The following is an 11143-nucleotide window of genomic DNA, read 5'->3' on the forward strand; positions in this document are numbered from 1 at the left end:
CCAAAAACAATACAAGTAGCTATTAGCCTTTTTGGTTAGGGAGACCGGGGGCTTGTTGTCACACTGCTTTTAGTTCCAATTTTTGTGCATTTAGTTATTCTGATGCAATTTCCTGCCTGGGAGCAGTCAGAGATACTGTGAACTAAAGTTAGCGTAAATTAACTGTTTTTCATACACCACCATGGTAAAAAAAAAATGCGTTTTGTTCATCTAGTATGGAATATTACAAATTATGTATTTGTATTTTGTAGAGGAGCTAATATAAGTATCTTTTTATACCTTTTACTAATTTCATGTGCCAAGCTATCCAGAGATTTAGCAAGCGTTAGCAAATATGGCGGTATGGGGCAAGTTGTCTTGGGAGATTTTGGGGCGTACAAATACAAACAGAATCTGCCTCTGTTGTAAATCTTTGAGATGTTGTTTAATCAGCTACTATTTGGAAAGTGTACCAAGTGTGGCATTGTCAATAATACCAGTGAAAGTTCAATAAGTAGGGGTAGCTAATTTAAGTAATATTGGCCAATCAGCAGTCAAAGGATTGTTTGATGACATTTAACATACAATTGGGTTAATGTGTTTATAAAAGGAAGGAGGAAAGAAGATTGTACAGAGGATTTTAACATCTGCCTAACTACCGTACCCCGGCCCGGTACGAAACAAAGTTAACAGCAGATCAGATAACAAGACAGGCAGCTACCGGTAAAAGCCTGGCCACATCTCAGTGGTGACCCAGCCGTGGTGTCAATTAGCACCATGTCACCCTTTCCCAGCGATGCCGGGCACCAACCACCGACCCGCTCCGCTAAAGACTGTCCCCCAGGCGAGACAACCGATGTGTGCTGGAACTTTAATTTCTAACCTTGAGCCTGAGTCAGACATGGTTCTGTTTAAAGGTTGTTTGAGATGATTTTCTAGCCGTTTTAGTTCAGACTTTCTATTGTTCAAAAAAAAATAAATCTTGCATTTGTATTTGTCAGAGGTTTATTTCTCACAATATGGGCAAAATTGAAGTTCGCATTAGCTATTTGACTGCCTATAACTCTGTTCTGCGGTAAGATCTTAAAATGTGATGTGTACAGTTAATATGCCAGAGACTTTCCTCTTTCATTTGGTACATCACTTAGAACTATATGATTTATGGATCCCAAGATATACAATAGAGAGTGAAAAGTGTGACTCCCTACCCTAAATATATCATCAATTAGTCAGACTGGCTGTGGTGGTTAGGTTAACAACAGTGCCGTTAACTAAAGACAGCCATAATACGAGGGATGCAGATGATTTAGTAATTCGTGCACACTATTAAAAAAAAAAAACAACAACAACAAAAATTCTCTCTATGGCCACTCCGGGGCTCCGTAGGTCTGGCTGCCACACCAAAATCATCTCAGCCTATTGTGGTACAGCTAGCGTTCAAACCTGTGTTGTACCATAGGACCCCTGATATGGACCCCTAGTTCCCCCTCTCCCAAACGGGTATGTTACAGTGCGTAACTTTCACACCTCTTAAACATACTGGCCTTTGGGCAAAACTATACTGGAGTACAGCACAGAGTAACAGTGGATGCACACTTGGATAGCAATATAAATACACAGGGAAGTGTTGTAGGTTCATAAATTGTATCTATTAAACTAATCAAAAGATTTGCCAAGAAAATTGAATTTAAACATGTTTTTTTTGTGTTTTTTTTTTAACTGTCCAGGGACAAGGAACCCCCTCGAGATGAAATGGCAGGACCCTGCTCCAATCCAAAAATCAAATTGTGATTAAAAATCCCCTGAAGAGGCCTAATTTTTCTTTTTTTTTAGCAGAAGCAGCTTGTGAAACAAAAGTTTCACATTGATTTAAAAGAGAAAAGACGGTGAAATATATAAAAAATGATAAACAGTCTCTATTAAGTCCAGATGTCACCCATTGAAATTTGCTTCAGCAATTATATATAAACAGGTTTTTTACGTTTGACAAAGCCAGCGGCCCATTTCACACCAGCGGGGCGGTAACTATCTTGACAGTTTTGTAATCTCTGCTGTCCTCACGTAACCAGCTGTGTGTTTAGTCAGCAACTAGGAAGTGTTAAAATGATCAGCCCAAGCAGGAAAGCGAAGACACCGGCAAGCTTCTATTTTGTTTTGCCCTTTGGGACACTGCGGCGTTATACAACATATTTATTGAGTCACCAAACAAGTCACAAAGCGTCGATCGACTCTTTATATTGTCCTCGGGACCAATCGTCATGCTGTTTGACTCAAGAGGCAGGGCAGCCTGGGAGCGTCAAGAGGAGAGTTTGGGCCCAATCCCTATGTCCGACCTAGACCTGACACCCTCACTGATTTAACTGACAACGCGGTTGTATTGTTTGAGATCATGAGATCTGTAATGGTAGGAAACAAAAATAAAATGGGACACTCCATCGTGTCATAACACCCTGCTTGCATCGCCACTGGAAAGGCAAAAAAAAACGCCACACCTATATAATTTCAGCTAAGTACCAGAAAAGGCAATCCAATGCAGACATTTAACTTTAAAAAAAAACAAAAAAACTTTACAAACGTGCAATAAATAACCGTCAGCAGCCAGGGATTCCTATGTTGCATTATAACAATGATCCAGGCCCATAATTATGTATCATGTGACTCATGTGTTTTACAGGTAAGATTGGCCCCTAAAAGCATTTTAAACAGGTATAAAGGACTGAGTGAGCTCTACTCTGTCCAATATAACTCTAATGAATGAAATCAGGGCATTTTGAGACAGAAACAGCCTTTCAGTCAACAGGCAGGAGCTGAAATCACTTTTTGGCAGGTGAAAAACTGCATTATCTTGTTTTTGGTCATATTGGGTCTTTAAAAGTATTTCAGCAGGTACAAAAAAACAAAACAAAAAATAGGCTGGGCTAAAATCTGTCTGACATAATCTAACCCTATTTTGCTTTAAATCGACTAAAAAACGACATGATTAGTCATAATCTAGGGCACAGAGCAGGTATATATATCAAAAAAAATCACAGTCCTCATGAGAATTCTGTTAAAGGTTACCTCTTTATTTTACACGGCCTCTTTTAATGAATTACAATCAATTAGTCTAATAGTCAAACATGATGAAACATACCCAACACACAATAAATCATGGAAAGCAGCATTGCCTATATTCACGTAAACGCACGCGGAAATAAGCAACATTGCAAACGGTTCTTCGTCCACAATTGTGAAAATGCAGTCAAAAGAACCCGCGCAGTTTCGCAAAGACACACCTTTGCTATTATCGTGGATATAAAGCGACGTGCATCTTACGCGTCGTTACGATTCGATTTCAACGAAAGCAGCCATCGGTCGCCGAAACACCGGCCGTACCGCTTTAACCGGCTGGACGCGCGCTCCCGCGAACAACAGCCAGTTCCATTTTGGCACGACACCGGGAACGCGCGACTCAAACTCTCTTGACTGTGTGAAGGGGTTGGATATCAGGAGCGGGTCGTACTGACCGCGCCGATAAGACAGCCCTGCCCGCCCGACCCCCCCCCCCCCAAAAAAAAAAACTATATCATCAACGTAGCAGCGTGCCTGAGGATTTGGCCGCCTGTGCACAGCGTTAGTCCGCAGCACTGCGTACATACTCTACATACCGCGCGGAGGGAGCGACAGCTGAGTGAGTGAACGGTAAGTCTTTAAACTCGGCACAGCTCACAAACCATGACCGTCAACTTCAATACCGCAGTAAAAAAAAAAAAAAAAAAATCATCTTTAACTTTACTTTGGTTGCTGACGGAAATTTGACCCGGGCGCATTCAATGACGTCTTTTAAGTCTCCCCAAAGAATGTATTTGGCGTTCAGGCATTCGCGTTATATTTTTTGCGTCTTTTGCTGTTGCGTTGAAAGCGGTTTCGTAATTTTTGAATTGCATAAACCGCCAGGCGTGTCTGCCCCTTGCACGGTTTGGCCGGCCGACGCGTGAACCTTGTGCTAAGGCGTATGATGCACAGGGTTTTTTTTTGGTTTTTTTTGGAGCGGATTTAAACACCGTTAAGTCTGTAGACATTTGTTTTGTTTTTCCTATTCAAGTCGGCATGGAAATGAACTTTCAGAAACATTTAAAGTTTCATATTATCAATAGCAGGTTCACATGAGTGAAAGGTGAAAACAATGGCCCAGTATCCAGACAGGCATCTTCTTGTGGGGGGGGAGGGCATAGAACATTTCAAACAGCCTGTATCTGGCACACTTCAGATAGACATATCTGCGCTGCAGTTCCTCGTTACTTAACAACCGGTATAAATGTTTGTTGATACAACTGCACTAAGCTCATTTTTGCTGAGTATAACGGCCTGGACCATCTCTCTGTCTAGATGCAACACACAATTGATGTTCAAAAAAAAAAAATAAAAATCAGAAGTTATTATTTATCAACTCTTGCTTTGAAAACAAAACAACAACAACAACAAAAAAAAAAACAGTCAAAACTATATGCAGGCTCCATTTGCAGTTCATTAGAAACACTTATTGTGTTACACCTAGAGGTGTTTTTAATCCTTTTGTTTATCCCGTTTATTTGAATGAGTGCCGGCTGTCAGAACGTAGAGCCATTTAACACCTATTTTACCATTAAAAAAAAAAAAAAGTCCCTTACTACACCTTTTAACAAAATGAAGTGAAACTTCTAAAGTTTGAAACGCGGCCTAAACGGAGGCAGCTGTGTGGGAAAACGCTTCGGTCTATTAACGCCCAACCCCAGCAGAGCTTGGAAGACCTTTAACGTATCCTGCGCTTATCTCAGAACATGTGGCTGCCAATGCTTGGGATGACCGCCCTGCCGCATCTGGGAGGGTTCTACGGCGGCTTCATCACACGCAAACACGTGAAGACCTGGTACCCGACCCTGCAGAAACCATCGTGGCGCCCACCAAATGCAGCGTTCCCTGTAGTGTGGACGTGTCTGTACACGGGCATGGGGTAAGAGGCTATCCTGACTGAACACTAGTCTGTGAAGCACGCCGCTTATCGAAATGATCTTTTGTTTTTTGTTTTTGAATTCTTGCCGCGCAGGTACGGCTCCTTCCTGGTATGGAAGGAGCTCGGAGGTTTCACTGAGGAGGCTCTGGTCCCGCTGGGACTTTATGGGCTGCAGCTAGCTCTGAACTGGGCCTGGACTCCTATTTTCTTTGGCGCGCACAAGCTGAAATGGGTAAAGTTTCACACGTAAATGCAATGATTTACTTTTTAGGACAGCAATTGGGGAGTGTCAGGAGTGTGACGGCTTAGTGTTCGACATTGCTGTACATAAGCTCTCTGTGCCCAATTCAGGGACTCATTGACATCGTGCTTCTCACTGGGACTGTCGGAGCCACCATGGTGTCTTGGTATTCCATCAGCCGCACTGCCACCCTGCTCATGGCGCCCTACCTGTCCTGGCTGTGCCTCGCCACCTGCCTCAACTACTGCGTATGGAGAGACAACCCTGAGACAAAAGAAGAGTAGGGGGACATCCCTGCCAGCTTTCAATAAACCACATCAATTCTGAATCATTACATGAAGTTATTTTTGAAGGAGATTTCAGCACAGTTTTACCGTTGAGCTTTTGGTTTTATTATCCAGATGATATCGGGAGGGTTGGGTAGTACAATATCGGCTTGTCATAGACCTATACAAAATGTATTGTCATTTAAAAATAGTGTTGTCAAGAGTTTGCGCAGCAGATTCTGGTCCTCTGCAGCACCTGAGTTGGTGGCGTTCTGTGTGTGATGAGTTCAACCGTACAGCGACCTGCTTCTGATAAATATTTTTCATAGTTTCGTTACCCAAATAGAAAAAAAAAAATGCGCCTATAGAAAGCTCTTAGAAAGCTACCAGTGTTCCATCAATATCAACGGTGGATGCAAAATAGCAGTAAAGATCCTGCCACATCAATAAAATGAATGAAAATGTCTGTCACGTAGAATTTTTTTTGCTCTTTTGTTTTTTTTTGGAGTAGAGTAAAATTGAATTTTCTTTTATATGAAGAATGCAAGTGTGAATTTATAATGAAGAAAGCGTTGTTTTGTAGTTGCTCTATAAATCGCTAATCAGTTTGATCGCCCATAATAGAAAACAATACAAAGTAACTTTAAAAATCAGTTCAAACATGTTAATTATAAGTTACTAGTATATATTACTAATTGTGGTGAAAATATTATTTTAGAACATTTTCCTTAAATGTGTTTTTAATGTGTCTGGATCTGTATAAGAATAACATTAGTTACAGGATAATTATACCACCTTTTTTTTTTTCATTTTTTGAGTAAATTCTGGAGTTCATGAGGTTAAAACTTCAAAAGCATCTAGCTTGTATGTTAACAGATCCTTTGTTAGAAAGGAACAAACATTAAAAACACTTGTTCCTTGGCTACAGCGAAAGTTCCCATCAAATTTAACTATTTTTTTTTAAAGATGGTAATTAACAAACAAAATATAAAACTCTTGTACAGGGGAAAATACTCTTACGAGTTCTTTTATTTTACAAAGCTGCAGGCTGTACAGTTAAATATTTGCACACGTTGTAAATCTGCAATAGATTCACAAAAATAACAACAGCCCATAAAGAGAACAACAATAAACTTTATTTCTATACAAGTGACAAGAAAAGAAAAAGTGAAGAGAAGAGAAGACAATTATTTTTCTGGTGCTTTCTCTGGAGCGTCTTCTGGTGATTTGGAGGAGAATTTTGACATTAACGTCTTCCACAAACCCTTTTTATCCTCATCCATCTGTTGCATACTTCCTGTGACATGAAAAAGGAGAAGTTACTCTTCATTTTACAGGATTACTGCAACAGTTATGTTCAGTAAATAGTCAGAAATGTACAGTGCGTGAGTGATTTTGAGTTCATACCTGACAAAAGCATTTTACACTCTTCCACCGTGACTCCAGTGAAGCTCGTGTCTCTCACACGAGGAAACTAAACAAAAACAAAGAGACATCTGCACTGAAAGTCTCTTAGTACATTTTACTGATTTTCTGCAGCAGCAGACAAAAAAAAAAACCCCGATGCATTTGAATATGATTTTAAAATTGATGGTGTCAATGTTGGAGTGACAGAATATTTAAAAAAGTCAAACTGTCCATTTTCTGCATATTTCCCATGTTATCTCACTGGAGAGCAGGACGTGTCAACATTTCGGTAATGTGACAAAACGGTGACGAAGAAACACCGGAGATGCAAACAAACCACCTGTCGGTCTCTTTGGGTCTCAGGTGAATTGTTTGCGACCTTTATAGTTTTAAAATATAAAAGTGAATCGCTGACATTAACGTGATAAGCTTTTACATAAAACACGAATGAGACCTTTGTACTAAATACATGTTTTATTATCCTCGTCATAGAAAAGGTAACTAGGTATAGGTTTTTCGTCAGTTGATGCACTTCCTGTGAACAAAGAGCATCAGCTAAGAGATGTTGTCTTTCACCTGAGGCATATAGTGGGAGAAAGAGGAAAAAAAAAAAAAAAAAAAGGGGTGCTGACTTGGCTTAATTCATTACAATGTGAGGATGTAGCAGACACGATTAGTGCAGCACGCAAGAGATATGTAAATAAATACTTACTCGTTGTCTGTATAGGTTGCCATTAATGCGAGCCAAACTTTCAAACATCTGGTCACATTTCTCTGGATCCGAGATCTGGTGGGCAAAAGCAATTCAAATGTAAAGAACAATATGCAATTATTGGGTTAATGCGTTTAATCAACATCCGTTTTGAGCAAAAGTTTACTCTCCGGAGTAAAAAAATAAATAAAAATAAAGTAACTCTGGAGGTCAACCAAATATTGGTTCCGCATGTATTTGCTCCTACTGTGCGGGAACCTGCACCTGCATCTCACCAGTAATGATGAACGGGTGACAAATGGAGCTAAAAGTTGTCGCGTTTCTACTTTAGTTTCTAAGTTTCGTGTTTTCTACTTCGCGGGCATCAACGAACATGCAGGGCCGGCAGGGGGGGGCCGGCCGATGTCGGGATTAATAACTCGCGCTTGTCCTCTCAGCTGGGTCCAGGTGCTCGCAGACGGAAGGCCGTGTGCGCTGCGGGGGCTAATTCAACTATTACCTGCGTGTTTTCACCCTCGCGGAATGAAGAAGCGACTCTCTGCCGCAGAAACGTTCCCAGATCCCGGGCTTTCTTCGTTTCATCTCGGGGCCATTCCTCGCACAGCTTGAGAAAGCGGCGGTACCTGGTCGCAGACATCTTGGAGCACGTAACAGGCAACCGAGACCGCCCTTGGAAGTTTGAGCTCTATCGCTCGCCGTCCCGCGCGTGTTGCGTTTAAATCCTTCCCCCCCCCCCTTCCCGCATCCGTCTGTCGGTGTCTCATCGCTGCCGGTTTTGCACGTTGTCAAAATGAGCGGATCAAACGGCAAAAAGGTCTCGTCCTCCGGTGTGGTGGACTGGATAAGCTCGGCTTGTCGGTTTGCAACAGACAGAAACGACTTCAGAAGGTGAGATCGTCTCGATCATTTAAACGCGCCGGTGGGTTTGCGTGGTCGTTAGCCGTGCAGCTAGCGTGAGCGTACACTACGTCGATGGAGAGGTTTGTCCTTGTCCGGCCGTCCACATGTTCCGGCCTCTCCGCCGTAAAGACCCGCTGCACTTTTATTTCACAATATTTAATTGAAATTAAAAAAACATTTTAAAAACAACAATAATGACTGTGACTGCCGAGGGAATAGTTGGCACATTAACAAATAAAAGGAGTGGAATAAAATACCAATACTCTCGAAAACGTCTTTTTTTTTATTTTTTTATTAATTAATGTATTTGTTTACATTACATCCTATACATCGTAGTGTGTTCTTACCGTGATAGTTTTTCTACAATTAGATGTAATCAGCACCACCGTATACTATACATGGAGCATCGCCAGGTTGTTACCAATACCAGGGCACTTGTTTAAATGCGTTGCAGAAATATAAAAAAAATAAAAAAAAATAAATGAGAGCACAGATGGCCAAGTAGTTAACACCACGTGACGTGTCCTCTGTTTGTTACAGGACCTTTCTTGATTCAATTCAGATTGGTCTCCATATTTCGTGTCACTCTCTGCACTGACTTGTCAGCTAAAATGTCCTCCTCCTCCCCCCCCCAAAAAAAAACAAAATGCCAAAATATACATCATCATGTCTTGATCATCAAACTTTGAAACACACATTTCAGTGGATCCTGTGCAAAAGTGTTTGAAACACATTTGGTGTGACTACAACACTCCTGGGTCAGTTCTGGTTGGGGACTTTTTTTTGTATCTCGGCTTGTTCTTGTGCAAAATCACGTCTAATAATAATCATGGATGAAAATAAAAATGCGGCGTTTAAAAAAACAAACAATGTGCTCAGTTCCCCACACCGCAAGCCTGGCGCAGCAGATTATTTCAGCAGAAAACCAGCAGGTCACTGTTGCTCCGAATCCCACAGGAGTTTAATTTGACCGTCGCCACGGTTTGGTTTACTTACTGCCAGTTGTCCTAAATATATTTGCGCTGTTGGTTTGATTGCTGTAATCTTGTGAGAATTAAAGATTTTTGTTAAATCTTATTATTTATTTATTTTCCAGGAATCTTCTGGTCAACTTGGGTTTGTTTGCAGCTGGTGTTTGGGTCGCAAGAAATCTCTCCGATTTTGACCTGATGTCTCCTCAGCCGGTGACATAATGTGGCCAAAACACACCAGTCAGAACCAGGATGGTGGTGAGATCATCGTCTTTTGCTAGAGTTAAAAGAAGGCGCTGTGCATTTCTGATCACTGAGACTATAACTTATTTACCAAGAAAGTATTTTTTGACCAAACTTTGCATGAAGATATCTTGGAACTTTTAGTTAAGTTCCAGACCAGTCCTAAAACTACAAGTTATTTGCTTTAAAGTGGCACATATTGGAACTGATATTATGTCTCTGCTCCTTTAGGCATCTTGGACCAACAAAAGAAGAAACAAGGGACTTGAATAAATAATGAAAAGTTTTTTTTTTTTTTTGTTTTTTTTTATCATGTCGACCAGAATTAGCTTCTTTTTTTTTTTTCATCCGAGTGTGGATGGCCTGAAAACCAATAATTACATTTAATTAGCGTCTCTTTTCCTGTTATCTTTTACTCGCCGATTTATTTAGTTACGTGGCTGCTTTCCATTCGGGGAAGTGCTTCAGAAACGCGTGTATTTAGATTCGACTTTGAATCCAGGTGATTTCTGCAGCTATGTCCACTCAGGAGCTCTTTGTCGCCGCAGCTCGTAAATGTCTGTCCGCCAGTAAAAAATCTCTCTCCGTTGCTCAGAGTCTGGACCTGGCTGCTCAAGTCTCGGCTGTCGATTTGGGGCTGAAGCCCGCCCTCCTGTATGACAGTAACGGCGCCTGTGCAGAGCAGGTGCAGCAGTATTTGAGCTCGCTGCAGTCTCTTCAGCTTGTGTCCAGATCACTCCTCACGCTGGATTTGAACGGAAACGGTCTTATTGTCAATCCCGTTGCGGTTAGCGCAAACCTAGAGCGGGTGCTTCATGACGGCAGCGTCGCCGTAGTCGATGTCCGCCACTCGCTGCAGAAGCCCACCATCACCGACCCGCGGAGAGCAGCGCTGGAGAGCCCAGCTCGAGATTTACTGCTTCTTCTGGGAGGGTCTGAGCAACTCGAGAAACTTCTTTATGTTGGAGAGAAATCTGAGGACTGGAACCTGTGCACGGTGTTTGGTCTCTTGCTGGGATACCCCGTCACTTACTGGTTTGATCAGACGGAGAGCTTTGAAAACTGTCTGTCCGTGACCCCGCTGATGGCGATCACGGCTTCGGCAACGTGGCGGGCAGACGGCGCGGGTCACAGGTGTCGTCTGTACTCCTTCAGCGTCCCCGCTGCTCTGCACCAAGAGACGCGGTCCAACCTGGAGAACTGGAAGCTTCGGCTACAAGAGAGATTTGTGCAGCAGCACGTCCTGAAGGATCTCGGTATCAATCAGTCCATAGTCACTCTGCCCTCTGTCTGTTTATGATGATAGTGCCAGTTTTGTCTTTAAAATAAAATGTTCTGGTATATTTAGGTTTATTTATCACTTCAATAAACTGTCAATCAACTTCTTCATATGCCGTGTTATTCAATGCTGGTCGACACAAGTTTCAGCCCACATTTATAACACGAAGAACA

At 41.9% G+C, this 11143-nt stretch overlaps 4 protein-coding genes across 4 annotated transcripts; 3 read left to right on the plus strand and 1 right to left on the minus strand.

The window, feature by feature from the left end:
- Positions 1-3407: 3407 nt before the first annotated feature.
- On the plus strand, positions 3408-6758 carry tspo (translocator protein). Its single transcript, XM_069143952.1, has 4 exons — positions 3408-3660; positions 4776-4951; positions 5045-5183; positions 5303-6758. Exons 2-4 carry the CDS (start codon positions 4779-4781, stop codon positions 5474-5476), a joined length of 486 nt encoding a protein of 161 aa, XP_069000053.1. The 5' UTR covers positions 3408-3660; positions 4776-4778; the 3' UTR covers positions 5477-6758.
- On the minus strand, positions 6575-8269 carry uqcc2 (ubiquinol-cytochrome c reductase complex assembly factor 2). The gene is made up of 4 exons (XM_069143962.1): positions 8077-8269; positions 7578-7652; positions 6866-6932; positions 6575-6755 (listed from the first exon to the last, which is right to left on the minus strand). The coding sequence occupies exons 1-4, from the start codon at positions 8212-8214 to the stop codon at positions 6646-6648; spliced, it is 390 nt and encodes a 129-aa protein (XP_069000063.1). The 5' UTR covers positions 8215-8269; the 3' UTR covers positions 6575-6645.
- Positions 8270-8286: 17 nt separating this feature from the next.
- tomm6 (translocase of outer mitochondrial membrane 6 homolog (yeast)) lies at positions 8287-10086 on the plus strand. The gene is made up of 3 exons (XM_069143975.1): positions 8287-8465; positions 9574-9706; positions 9923-10086. The coding sequence occupies exons 1-2, from the start codon at positions 8368-8370 to the stop codon at positions 9668-9670; spliced, it is 195 nt and encodes a 64-aa protein (XP_069000076.1). The 5' UTR covers positions 8287-8367; the 3' UTR covers positions 9671-9706; positions 9923-10086.
- A 103-nt stretch (positions 10087-10189) lies between these two features.
- On the plus strand, positions 10190-11080 carry cunh1orf74 (chromosome unknown C1orf74 homolog). The gene has a single exon (XM_069143944.1). The coding sequence runs from the start codon at positions 10209-10211 to the stop codon at positions 10989-10991; it is 783 nt and encodes a 260-aa protein (XP_069000045.1). The 5' UTR covers positions 10190-10208; the 3' UTR covers positions 10992-11080.
- Positions 11081-11143: the final 63 nt, after the last annotated feature.

This window comes from Embiotoca jacksoni, unplaced genomic scaffold, assembly GCF_022577435.1.
Source record: "Embiotoca jacksoni isolate LCO1_2020_lvr unplaced genomic scaffold, fEmbJac1.0.p SCAF_1, whole genome shotgun sequence".
NCBI lineage: Eukaryota > Metazoa > Chordata > Actinopteri > Embiotocidae > Embiotoca > Embiotoca jacksoni.

Bases quoted from the DNA above. Each gene is read 5' to 3' on its own strand.
- tomm6 (XM_069143975.1), top strand. From the start codon at position 8,368: ATGAGCGGATCAAACGGCAAAAAGGTCTCGTCCTCCGGTGTGGTGGAC. The intron at 8,466-9,573 runs GTGAGATCGTCT...TTTATTTTCCAG, and splicing joins GACAGAAACGACTTCAGAAG to GAATCTTCTGGTCAACTTGG.
- uqcc2 (XM_069143962.1), bottom strand. From the start codon at position 8,214: ATGTCTGCGACCAGGTACCGCCGCTTTCTCAAGCTGTGCGAGGAATGG. The intron at 7,653-8,076 runs GTAATAGTTGAA...TTTGCCCACCAG, and splicing joins GCGAGGGTGAAAACACGCAG to ATCTCGGATCCAGAGAAATG. The intron at 6,933-7,577 runs GTAAGTATTTAT...GTTTTTGTTTAG, and splicing joins GCAACCTATACAGACAACGA to TTTCCTCGTGTGAGAGACAC.
- cunh1orf74 (XM_069143944.1), top strand. From the start codon at position 10,209: ATGTCCACTCAGGAGCTCTTTGTCGCCGCAGCTCGTAAATGTCTGTCC.
- tspo (XM_069143952.1), top strand. From the start codon at position 4,779: ATGTGGCTGCCAATGCTTGGGATGACCGCCCTGCCGCATCTGGGAGGG. The intron at 4,952-5,044 runs GTAAGAGGCTAT...CTTGCCGCGCAG, and splicing joins TGTCTGTACACGGGCATGGG to GTACGGCTCCTTCCTGGTAT. The intron at 5,184-5,302 runs GTAAAGTTTCAC...TGCCCAATTCAG, and splicing joins GCGCGCACAAGCTGAAATGG to GGACTCATTGACATCGTGCT.